The sequence below is a fragment of the Panthera tigris genome, chromosome E2 (assembly GCF_018350195.1).
Source record: "Panthera tigris isolate Pti1 chromosome E2, P.tigris_Pti1_mat1.1, whole genome shotgun sequence".
NCBI lineage: Eukaryota > Metazoa > Chordata > Mammalia > Carnivora > Felidae > Panthera > Panthera tigris.
The window spans coordinates 59,741,713-59,754,622 of NC_056674.1; the positions used below are offsets into that span (position 1 = coordinate 59,741,713).

At 52.7% G+C, this 12,910-nt stretch overlaps 1 protein-coding gene across 5 annotated transcripts in view; it reads left to right on the top strand.

Moving 5' to 3' along the window:
* Nucleotides 1-12,910, top strand: part of LOC102955899 (BTG3 associated nuclear protein) — a 112,229-nt gene that overhangs the window by 20,174 nt on the left and 79,145 nt on the right. For all 5 annotated transcript variants that reach the window (XM_042969765.1, XM_042969762.1, XM_042969763.1 and 2 more), the window contains exons 2-3: nt 7,024-7,162; nt 11,790-11,881. In XM_042969765.1, the coding sequence (XP_042825699.1) occupies nt 7,093-7,162; nt 11,790-11,881 (162 nt within the window). In that variant the 5' untranslated portion in view covers nt 7,024-7,092. The remainder of the gene's footprint in view (nt 1-7,023; nt 7,163-11,789; nt 11,882-12,910) is intronic.

The window sequence follows — 12,910 nt, forward strand, 5'->3', positions numbered from 1 at the left end:
TACGGGGCAAAGACGGAGCGGGGAGACCCACGCAGAGGCCAGCACACAAATCCAGATGTGAGGTGACGAGGCCAGCGCGCAGGAAGCCAGACACTTGCCCACAGAGTGGCTCTAAGAGGGACAAGAACCGAGGACTGGAGGTTTTGACAGGGAAGGTCTGGGAGGAGCAGGGCGGTTGTGGGGGTGGGGGTCTAGTGCGGTTTGGGCACGTCGAAATCGAGACTGGACTCCCAGGGATGGTGTCGGGAGGCTGTTTGCTTCGTGGGTCTGGAGTTCACCTGAGAGGTCTGAGCTGAAGGGTGAGCCTGCGCCATCAGCATGCAGATGGTGTTCCAGAAGGACTGAGAAAGGCCTTGCCCCCAGCCGGGCATTCCCTCTGACGCCGACCTCCACAGAGGGAAGGGAAGGCCAGGAGGCGCGTGGAGGAGGCGGGACAGAGCCCGTGCAGGTGCTGCGGGCGAGGAGCACGGGACCCAACTGGGCGGTTGGCTGGGGGGGGGGGGGGGGGCGGGGGAGAGGGGACCGCTGGTCTGGGTTCTAGAGGGGATGAAGACAGCAAGTCTGGCAGCAACTTGGGGGGCTGTGCTCTGGAGGGGAGCAGAGCACCGGAGATGGGGGGGTGGGGGAGTAGCTCTGGGAGTGAGCCCAGAGCTGTCGTTGAGGGGCTGTGAGGAGGGCACGGCGTGTGTGGGGGCAGGAGTGGGGGGGGGGTGCCCACGGAGCCACAGGGAAGCCCTGGGGGAGGTGGCGAGGTGGCCCGCCGAGCCCAGGCGAGGAGGGGCCGGGACTTGGAAGGGAGAGGAGAAAGGATGGCGAGGACCGTCCCCGATGCCGCTTCCCTGCAGGCTGAGGCGGCTCCCTCGTGTTTGTCGGCATTTGATGCCGTGGGCCTTGGCCACATACTGTTCTGTTGCAGAGAAAGCATTTCACGGTGATCGTCATAACGTGCCTACAGAAGGCTCCGCCCTCGGGAAGGACAGAGGATGAAGGGAGCCCGTGTCATCTACACCCTCCCTCCCTCACGGGTACCAGCAGGTCCACCGTGATCACTCCAGGCCTCTCGTGTGCATCACACACACAGACATGTGACCACACACGCGCGCACACACACACTCGTGCGCGCGCGCACTTGTTAGAAAGCCGAACTGGGATCGTATACATGCTGTCGGGCCATTTTCCTCTTATGTTCCTTTCCGTTGGTGTTGTGTTCTGGGGATCTTTCCATTTTGGTCCGTGCGATTGAAGCAGCGTCATTCCCGTTAACAAGTGCAGCGGTTGACGGGACGGACGGCCTGCCGTCACTTCTTTTCTCGTTCCCCGAAGTTCAGGCGCTTAGGTCGCTGATCGTGGTCGGCGGGTTCTCCTTCCTGTGCCCCAGGGAAGACGCCGTCTTCACGGGCTTGCTAAGGTTCTGACTAGTCGTTGCCATCAGAGACGTTGTTGTACATTCATCTCAGTCCAGCTGCTCTATTATGTGAAGACTGGACTGTCTCCAGGACTTCTGAGAAATGGTAAATTTAATTTGCCAAAATGGCAACCGCATGTATCGCTCTGTTCCAGTTTTCTTGGGCTTCTTGCCCTAGTGTTTTCTGTTCAAACCTTCCCTGTTAGCAGAATTTTAAGTGACTCTGTCCTGGCAACAGAACCATTTTGAGTAAACAACTTGGATAACGTGTGGTGTCCTCATTTGGAAGACGTTGGGATGCGGGATTTTATGGAGAGTTTGGAGTATTTTCCTCAGCTGCTCGCGGAACTGTTAGAGGCCAGGAAAAAGCTTGAACTGGGCGTTTGAAAACTTTCCATTAGCCCTCTATGAGACAGCTAGTTTAACCTGGAGCCTCTGAGCCCAGGGCCGTCGCGAACGGCTTCGGTGCGCAACACTTAGGTCAAGCCTGGCTGCGCATTACAGATCCCAGAATACGCTGTTTCAGAGCAGGTGGTTGGTTATTTTCCTTTCTGATAAGGAAGTCTGAGGCCGGCGGTCCAGGGACATGTGGCAGCGTCCGTCTTGTCCTTTGCTCCGCCGTTCTGGTTCCTTCTGTCCCGTCCTCATCCCTGTGGTCCAGCAGCAGGAAAACAGGATGGCTGTGGCCACACGCCAGGTGTCCTCAACGAGGTGTCGTGGCAGCTGCCCCCGCGTCTGCACGTACACCCCCTCGGCCAGGCCTGGTCACTAGGCTGCAGGAGCGGCTGGGCGGGGGGAGCGGTCTGGCGGCCGCGTGGCCCAGTAAATTCGGGTTCCTCCACTGAGCAGGGGAGAAGGGCGGCTGAGATAGGCAGCCCTTCCTGGTGTTTGTGAAGCTCTGAAACTTGGCAGAATTTTGTCTGTCGTGCTTTTTTCCTGGAAAACGGTCTACAGTTTTTTGTTTTGTTTTGTTTTGTTTTGTTTTTACATTTTGAAAGCAATCTGTGACCCCAAAACATTTTAAGTCCACCAGGTCAAAGGTTGACTGGGTGGTATTTTGTCCCTGAGGACCACTGCCTTCAGGAAACAGCTCACTGTACCCTTTAATAATCTTTGCTTGGGCTCTTAATTTGGACAGAAGATGACCAAGTTTATGGCCCGAGTAGCCCTGATCTTCAGACTGGCTGCCAGTGAGTCTGTACTTAGGGGTCATCTTTGGAGGACACGGAGTCAGCAGACATCTGTTCTCTACCCCGCGTCAGGCCTGACGGGCCCTCCTGGGTCCACCGGGTTCGCCGTGGCGCCTCCTCGGAGCGGTGGCCGTGCGTGCGACCCCCGCTCCCAGGGAGGGACACGCGCTCCGGTGCCCAGGCAGCGCGCTCTGGGGTGGACGCTGTAATTGAGGATTTCCCCAGCAGTTTACGCCCCTGTGTTTAGCTGACCAGTTTTATTTCTGAGAAGGTGACACATGCGCAGGATAAAAATGCAAATATTATAAGAGAGTGAAAAGGGAAAAATAGTTTTCTCTCCCTCTTATGTCCCAGGAATCGTCTGTGCAAATAGTCTGTGCGTATTCAGCATATTTCTTTTTAAAAAAAAAGCATGCTATACACCTTCTGCCCCGCTTATATTCATATAACTCTGTATCTTGGGCGTGGTTTCTGGGAGACACCTGCCTGGCTCCTTCACACAGCTACTTGGCGTCCCGTCGTGTGGCCTCGTGGGCCCTGTTTTAACTCCCTGTTGGTGTACGTGTAGGCCGCGTCCACCCTTTTGCCTCTAGAACCACGCCTTGGTTGTGCTGTTTTGTTTTGGGTTTTTGGGTACGTAGATCTTGGCACAGGTCTGCTTGTGCTGATTCTCAAGGACGTGAAGAATGATCCACCTGGACTGTCCCAGAAGTACTCACCTGCACACGAACGTTCTCAGAAGGGAACGCCAGTGCTCCCACTCAACGTGGTCGTGGGAGATCGTCGGCCTTTTTCTGTGTATGTTCTCCCAACGTTTTTCCCCATTGTGAACAGTTGTATGTGTGTCACAGAGCGTGTAGCCATTGTGGACGGTACTCTCTCCTTTATTCTTCACTTAGTCTTAGTTCTGCTTGTAAATGCACAGTGCTCACCCCCAACCAGTGTGCGTGTTGTCTCCTCAAGTGACTTGAGTTTTCTGAGCTTTGTTTTCTAGCAGCTTTTTCAGGAAGGGTTGATGGGAACGCCCTTCTCTGAGAGCTAGAGGGTGATAAATGTTTGCTGCCTTCACACTTGAAAGTCATTCTGTCTGGATATAAAATTCTTGGCTCACATTTCTTTCTTCGAGTATCTTAGACATGTTAATCTACTTCTTTCTGTTGTATTTAATCATCCGTTTTTGCCCATTTTAAGTCACCTGTTCTTTTTGCCTGGATGTGTAAAGGAATTTTTTTTTTTAATTTTTATTAGCACGTGTCTTGGGATTGATTTGTCCCCCCGCTCCCGCACCGAGGTTTGTGGTGTGTCTTTTTCATAAGTAGTTTTTAACTTTCCCCCTTCTGAAGAGTTTTCTTGATTTACACTTTTGAGTGCTCTGTTTCCTTGGACTTTGCTTTGGTTTTCGTCATTAGAGCCTTGCTCTCCACGTCCACGGGGCCTTCTCTGCCCGTCATCTGTGCTCCTCATTCTTGAACTCTTCCTTCATTTCGTTCTCATTCTTCCAATTTGCCCCCTTTTTCTCATTTCATTTTTCTTAAGGCACAGTTTACCGTGTTTATGTGCTCCTGGGCACCTTCTCACTTCCCTCCTGCGTCCTGTCCCCTCACTTCTGCACATCTGTAATGCTGGCTTAACGGCTAACGATAACCCGCTCCCTCTGTGTAGTTCAGCTTGTTTTGGGATACTAGGGTTGGGTTTCATCTCTTTCAAGGACATGGCTTTACGCACGCTTTCATGGTCTGTAGTGCTATTATTTTCCTCCTTAGTCTCTTTTTCTATTTTTTTATTAAAAAAATTTTTTTAATGTTTATTTTTGAGAGAGACACACAGAGTGTGAGTGGGAGAGGGGCAGAGAGAGAGGGAGACACAGAATCCGAAGCAGGTTCCAGGCTCCGAGCTGTCAGCACGGAGCCTGTCGTGGGGCCTGAACCCACGAACCGTGAGATCATGACCTGAGCTGAAGTTGGACGCTTAACTGACCGAGCCACCAAAGTGCTCCTTTAGTCTCCTTTAAAACCTATAATCTTTGCATGAGATTGGACTTCAGTATTTTCTGTTGTTCATTTTCATGTGGAATTAATTTGCCTGGATATTTAGAAGGGAGGCAGGATTTAGAATAGTTATCTCTAATTTCCGTGTTCTAGGCTCTACATTCTATTGATGTTAGAAAGTTTTAAAAGACGCAGTAACTCATTTTCTGAGCTCTCCTGGCTCTGTTTTTTTTCTCCCACTTTCTTTTTTTTCAAGTTAGCTCTGTACCCAACATGGGGCTCGAACTCACTACTCGGAGCACATACCACTGATTTAGCCAGCCGGGTACACCTTTCTCATCTTCAACCAGACTTCCATTTCTCTCAGTCTCTATTTTCTCTGTCCTGTACATTTGGTATTCTATTTCCAGTTGTTTCTCTCTAGGGTATTTAGCCTAGAAGGGAACTTTGGGCAATTAGCCTTGAGAGTTCATGGGGCCCAGACTGTCTAGGCCTTCTAGATGCTCCCGCAAAGCCCTTTGTGGCTTCCGCCATTGAACTGTGCTCACCGCCTGGTTTCAGCTGCTGTTTGTCACCCTGTCCCATTGCTTCTCTCTGCTTCCTGCTTTGTACCTGCTCCCACCATGGCGATCCTGTAGCTGTCAGTGATTTGTCCCCACTTGCTGGTATTTTGGGGTTCATTAGGCATACCTCATCACTGAATCTTGTTATAGACATGGGCCTGGATTTTGGTTTTGCTATCCTACTTGCTCATGTGTTTTTATGGCGGGACAGGGAAAGATGAAAAATCTTCGTCACTGCTGTCTTTTCATAGTTGGACTCTTAAAGGGTTCTGTCACAGTACCTTGAGGCCTCTTTTTCCCTCCCTGGCGCTTGTCATCAGTTTCTCCTTTGGTGCATAGACACCTTGTTCACTGTTGAGTCAGGTGTATCAGCTGGGAATAGAAGCACCTTTGCAATTTTACCGGTTATACATTTGATCATGCATTTACATAGAAATGTTGCACATACTCCACAAAGGAAGATTTAAGGGGCGCCTGGGTGGCTCAATTGGTGAAGCGTCTGCCTCTTGACTTCTGCTCAGGTCATGATCTCGTGGCTCGTGAGATCAAGTCCCGAATCAGGCTCTGCACTCAGCTTGGAGCCTGCTTGGGATTCTCTCTCTCCCTTTCTCTCTCTCTCTCTGCTCTGCCCGTCCCCACCCCCATACTGTCCCTACCCCCTGCACTCCCCAAAAGAAAAAAGAAAAGGGAGATTTAAGGCAGGAGATTGGTTTCTCCTTTTTATAATTGTTTCCTCTAAGAAATTATGTAGAATTTAAATCTGGAAGAAGGGGAAGAGGAGCCACTCTGTTCACAGGATGTGAGAATTTAGAACTTTATGCCTCTTGGAACTTTTTCGTTAACAGGAGTTGTCGCTAGACCCGTAGCTGAAAGCGGGTGATCTGAAAACTTTAATTTGACTCCTCCTGCCCCACAGGAGTGTTGACTGGGGGCTGGGAGCATTCAGTGCCAAAAGGAACACAGCTGTAGAGTTGAGGGCATAGTCTAGTTGGGGAAAGATCAATACATGATTTATTTTATAAACATTTACCACAAATAATTAAAACAAAACATGTAACATAAAATTTCACGGTGACGTTGATTCCTGAGTTCTCCGGGATGTCCCATTTTTACGTAGTATGTTTAGATCCGTGTGTTGATAGACCATATCTGACACGACATGGCCTCATTTTTGTTTTGGAAGATAAGGTCTCTCTTGGCCTAATCAGAGTGTTTCAGGAGCAAGAAGAAAGTAACTGACTGTTCCAGACATGGTTTTTGGCTCAGGGATGACCGTTCAAACCCCTGCCCGTGAGGGCGCTTGGGGGAACGGACGATGGTGCTCCCAGGCCATGGTAGCAGGGCGGTGCTGTGGTTTGGGTCTGCTCTGGAAGCCAAAGGAAAGCAAAGCAGAGGCGCTTAGCGGAATGGTGCCTCGAGCCGCAGAAACGGAGTATGGGAGCGACAGCCCTGGGTAGAAGGGCCCGTTCAGGTAAAAGCGGGAGGCAGGGCAGCGTGGTACCGGGCGGTGCGGTGTGTGTGGCAGGATGGGCCGGCCGGGCGGGGGCCGCTGAGACTCCGGGCTGGCGGACGGCACGGTCAGTGCTCAGGCCGTCACGGGAGGCCGAGCAGGGGAGGCTGGGGCGCGGAGTGGACCGAGGAAGCGGGAAGCGGGAGGCTGTGGGGCAGGGCCGGTCTGCCGGTGAGGATGAGCAGGGTTTCTGAACTGCCGCTCGCTTCTCCGAGAGCACTACCTTTTGGTGGTTTGAAGCGAGGAGTGGCCTGTATCCAACAGCACGGCACCGGATGTGATCTGGGAGCCACGAGGTTGGCGGTCAGCCTCACGTCACAGGTCACCGTGTGTGATCTCCCTGTCCCTGTCTGTCTCGCTTCTGTAGGTGGCAGAGACGCAGTCCTGCGCGAGTCTGACTCTTGCCCCCTCGCCGGCCACCCTCCTCTCGCTCTGGATGATGTCAGAACAGGATCTGGCGGATGTGGTGCAGATTGCCGTGGAAGACCTGAGTCCTGGTCACCCAGGTAGGGAGCTGTGGGGCAGCTCACATTCTTATTCTCTCTGTCCTTCAGAAGTCCAGAAGCACTTCCAGAAGTTTTCTTTCCTTTGAAAAGTAAAGCAGGAGCAAAGGCGATGCACGCGCTAACCGTGGGGAGCCGGAACGTCGGCCCCGTGGCCGTCCATCCCAGGGGGGAGCCACCTTCCTCCCCTGCCCACGGCGGTCCTGTGACCCTTGGGGTTCCACGGCTTCCCCCCGGACTGTAGTGCGCCTTGGAAACCATGCTTTGCGGGAGCGCACAGGTCTGCTTCGCGTGTGCCCCGACCGATGGGCCTCTTCCCTGTAGACGCCACCGACCTTGTCTGCACCACACCCTGGTAGTCAGGACCCTTGCCTGTGTATCTTCGCAGATATGTTTGTAGGGTACGTTCCCAGAAGTAGAACTGCTGTGTATGTTCAAACCTTTGATACGACACTAACAGATTTCCCGGAAAAGTTTTCACTTTTTTTTTTTAATAATTTTTTTTAAACACTCAACTGGTTTATTTGCACGATTAATAATCACATTTCCAATAGTGGGTTTTTTCTCTTTAACGTTTATTTTTGAGAGAGTTGGGGGTGGTCAGAGCGAGAGGGAGACAGGATCCCGAGCAGGCTCCAGGATCTGAGCTGTCAGCACAGAGCCCGCCACGGGCTTGACCTCATAAGCAAACCGGGAGATCGTGGCCTCAGCCAGTCAGATGCTTCACGACTGAGCCACCCAGGCGCCCCTCGCAGTAATGTTTTATTCAGTTATTCTGTCATTGACTGTGTGTGAGAATGACTTTTTTTCTGTATTTTTGTTTAAGGCTGGCAATTTTTCTTCACGATGTTAAAAGCACACATCTACTTTGAAACTTTAAATATTTGTCTTGAGAGACTGTGTATAAAAGAAACCCTACATTTTAGGAATTTGATCTATGAAAAGCTTTGTGTACACATTTGTTTTAGAAGATTTCTTAGTAAATTCCTCCCCCCCCTTTCTTTTTTTAAAGTTTGAAATGAGAAGTGCATACGATACAATCACTGAGTGTTTTAGTTGCCTGGTTATTCTTTTTGGAATAATAGAATTGAAAGGCTGACTTTTTTTTTCCCCTGCAGAAAAGAGAATTTTCAGAAATCTCATAAGAAGTAGGAAGACGTCTATCTTTTGTGATCTGTTCGATATGTTAATTGAAAAAACTTCATTTGGAACTTGGCTCTGCTCTGGAAGGGAGAGAGTAGTATAAATGATTTTAGAATCACGTGAGCAGTCACAAAGAAACCGAGGTCCTCTTTTGAAGGATGCTGTGCTTTTCCTCTTATTTTGCTTCTGATTTGTTTGTAAGAACCACGGTCACCTGTCGGCTGGCGAGATCAAGAGCCTGGCAGGTCACTGAACAAAGTTACGGTCTGTGAGTGTGGCTGTGTGACCACAGTTTTGTCTGTGAGAGTCTGTTTGTTTAGAGCTAGAACTTGGAACCTTGGCCTCATTAGCACCACACCTTAGATGCCACTGAGCTAAGAAAAACAGAAGCAGCATCACTGTAGAACACTTTTAAAAATGTCTTCATATTTTGGTAGGTGAATGACAGTTTCTTTAGAAAACACACATTGCAATGTTACCAAAGAAAAATGTTCCTATTACATAACTTTTAAACCTTTTTAGGACTGTTAAAGTTCCAGAGAGTTTCCTTCCTAAATAAATTGTTTCTCTGTAGATTATAGTTCAGAGAAGGCTCAGAGAAACCATGTCTAAGCTTGGTTTTATCCCGTCTCTGTTCCTTAAATAACTGGCAACTGTAGTTTACTGTTTCTTGAGACCATTGCGTACGGGGCTCTCTGAGGCCTTAGTAGACCGCAAGCTTCCACTCTCTGGTCCAAAAGGACTTGCACACACCCAGCAGATACCATGCTGCATATATGTGTTTGCCTCTAGAGTGGGCTTAAGACTGCGATGATTTTTTTCCCTCATCCATAAAATACGAACTTTGTGAAATTTACAAGTAGTTAGGCGAGTAGACGTAAATCCTGGCAGGAGAACTGCTTATTGGCATGTATGAAAACAAAGACGTTTAGGTTCCTCTACTTTCCGTGTCCCCTCGCTGCCGCCTCCCTCCCGCCCCCGGCCGTGGCTACGCTCACTATGCCCGTCTAGCACGGACCGAGACTGCGGCCTTCTTTAGGCCTGCCCTTCCAGTTGCTAGTCACGGCTGTAATGAACACGGAGCTCTTCTACCCAAAAGTACTGCGAGCAGAATGCTAAAAGGCAGCGCAGGCAAGGTGTGCAAATGTAGCAAAGGACGAAGGAAAGTCAACTTGCAGCCCCACGTCCATAGAGGGTCACTGCTAGGATCCTGGCATGCTCACCTCTGTCATCTGCCGCGGGTGCACTGCCTTTTACGCGTCTGCCCCTTGGCTTAAAGCCTTGAGGTACTTGACGCTGCTGTGGGGCGCGGACTCTTCTGTAGTTACAGGAACTAGCCGTGTGGCCCTGGACAAGTCACTTAACCTCACTGGACTTGCTTTCTGTTCAGCAAATTAAAAGGATTAGAATAACGGTTGCCAGGATCTGTCTTCCAGTCCTGATACAATTCACCTACCAGTTTTCACCCACCAGTGGGAGTAAGTAGACTCGGGTTCTGAGAACCCGTGTTTTGCTAACCACAAACACTCGTAGGCATGGATTTTTCCTATTTTTACTTAATTGAATGAGAATCCATTCTCACCCATCTCCGTGGAGGTGGCTGAGGCATTCCCTCCACAGGATCCACGGTGCATGATGCAAAGCCCTTTGGTAAGCAAGATGCTTTCTGTTATTGTTGACCTTGGCTATAAGGGTCTGCAAGGTACAGCTCTGGATAATTTACCTCTAGGAAATCAGTTTACAGCTCTTGCCTTGACCCATGAAAGGTTTACGTTTGAGCCATAGGACCATTCAGCGTCTCCAAGTGTTGGAGTTTGGAGATGAGTCATCTAGTAGGTATGGGCTTAAAGGCATTGACACTTGAAAAAAAATCGAGATCTTATTTGGAACCTTAGTCTGTACAAGCTGTCAAAGTGTGAATGCTTTGAGGTGGGGGCAGGGTACCTGGCTTTCCCCGTGCTTGCCCCAGCTGTCCCTTAGCAGGTGAGGAATCACATGCCAGCAGGATGCGCTTTGCCCGCATCTGTGCATAGCTCTGTGGGTAAAGGGCGGGGAGGCGCCTGCCCGGGGGGTAGACGCCGTGCCATGCTGGTATCACAGCATGAGCTGATGTGAGTTCCGACATCTGCACGGGGCTGCAGGGAAGGTGGATGGATTTCCCTGTGTAGAGATGGCTGGGTGGTGGGTGGTTCTGGGATGCTTGGGGGAGGAGCAGGGATGTGGTCAGACAGCACCGTCTGAGCAAGGCAGACGATGATGCCTGTCGCGGCGAGTCCATCTAGAACGTGGGGTGCTCAACTGGCATGTGGGGCGCATTTGAAAGGCGGACAGATGATACCCCGAAGTGTTTGCGTGCTGTGGTTTATTCCCACAAGTGCCGTGGTAACCTGTCTTGGTGTGCGCATGTATACGTACAGCGTTCTACACACGCACCTGTGTATCCTCGCGCACTGGTAATATTTCTGATATTGCCCTTAAAAAGTAATCGAAGCCACTAACCAGGAGGGTTGTCCACGTTCCGTTGCTAAGTGGAGAGGAAAAATGCAGACGGATCTGTTGGTAAGCCCGTGGCACCCCCGCTCTGTGGACCATGTTTGTGTCCACGTGTGACCACGCGGGACGGGGGGAGGGGAAATATACTAGGCAGTGAAGGTTGGTGACTTTGGCAAGACGAGGAGGAGGAAATACTGGGGCAAAATGGAAAAGCCCTCACCGTATCATGTGGAAAACAAACGTCGAATCTAAAATTCTGTCTACGTTTGTGGGTGTGTCCCGCTTACAGATTGACTAGGTCTGGGGCCGAGGAGCAGGGGTAGAGAGAAGCGCGTTTGCGGGACGATGTGATTGTGGCAGTTTTGGTGTGGGATTTCGTGTCACCTTTACTGTTGTTTTTGCGGTGGATGCTGGACGATCGGAAGGCGGTGGGGAGCACACCCGGGCCGGCCCAGAGTGCGGAGGAGCTGGGAGGGGGAGTTGGGAGGTGCGGACAGGGCGGGTGGCTAGTGCAGGGAGAGCTGAGGCGGTCTCCCCGCGAGCCGGGGCTGAGACGGTTTTGAGGAGTAAACACCTACGGAAGGGGAGTATGAGAGCGGTTTTGGTTTTCCAGTGCGGTGGCCAACAGACAGGACTTGGACGCTGGAGAGAAATGTGTGCTACTTGGGTTTTCTCCTGCTGACGTTCCAACAGGGCAGCTCAACGGAGCAAGCGCTAAGTGGGAAGTCTGTCGTTTTGGTGTTAGGTCAAGTTGGTGGCCTATCAGGCAACTCCTTTGTCTGGTGTTGCACTTTTTTTTTTTGAGATTAAGGGGAGCTCCTGTTTTCTGTTTGAGAGTTTTAAGTTTACACGAAACAAGGACAATGAGAAAGGGGTCGCGTTATTTCTCCATTACTGGAAAGGCGGCCCGACTGCTTACTCGCTTAGTATCGACGCGGCCCCGTCCGGCCGTTCACGTTCAAGTGTGTGTTCTGTCCCCGCCGTTGGTTTTCAGTGGTCCTGGAGAACCATGTGGTGACCGACGACGACGAGCCGGCCCTGAAGCGCCAGCGCCTGGAGATCAACTGCCAGGACCCCTCCATCAAGGTGAGAGTGCGGCGCCTCCCCGGTCCCTCCTCCCCCTGCCCCGCCTGCCGGGGGCGCGCCTGCCGCGTGGAGTGCGCGCCCCCTCGCCGCTCCGTGTCCGCTCCGCGCCCTCCGACAGCACGCGCCCCGGCCCGCCGCGCCCCGCCACGCCGTCCCCACCCCACGCCGGGCCCCACCTGTGCCGCTGTGGCACCGTGGGCCCCGCAGGGCCGCGGCTGCGTGCGGCGGCGCAGCGCGAGCGAGACGCGCCGCCCGCTCCCTGTGATCACGTGCTGCCGTCACGCGCTGCCCCGCCCTCTTGTCACGTGCTGCCGTCACGCGCCGTTCTCACGCTGCCCTCGCGCGCTGCCCCCTCCCAGCCGTCCCGTGCTGTTCGCTCACGGTCCTTTCGCTGCCCTCACGTGCTGTCCTGACACCCGGTCCCCGCGGGGAGTGTCCTCGGAGGGGGTGCAGGTGGGCCTTCCCTGCCAGTGGCCGCTCTGGTGAGGAGGTGTGTCGGCACAGTGACCGCTCCACGAAGCGGGTTGCGTGGACGCGTGTGGACTGTGTTCATCACGTGGCTCCCCTCCTCCCCACCCCCCCTCCCTCCCCGCGCAGGCGGTTTCAGAAGCGCCTAGGTCCTTGAGAAGACGAGCTCGGCTGCGCACGGACTGAGGATGTCTGCCCCTCCCCATTAGAGCCCGCCTCGCCCCCGTTCTTGGTCCCCCCGGTGCCCTCAGCCCCGTGCCCGCCCGGGTCTCTCGTTCCCACAGCCCTGTGCCCCCCCTGGTCTGTCCCGGTAGCCTGGTCCCGGGTCCCCGTCTCCTGGTTCCGCGCCCGTCTTTCGCAGGTGTCTGTTACTCTCCCAAGTCAAAGTCCGGAACGGAGGGAGAAGAGATGGACACCGCTTCCTGTTCTGTCCGGCGGTGGTTTCTCGAGCCCCCCCCTCCCCCCCACCTGCAGCAGGCAGTGCCCTGGTTGCGGGCGAGCTCCCCCCCCAGGAGCGCCACTGGCGGGAGGCGAATTTGAGGGAAGCTCCATGGCCCAGGG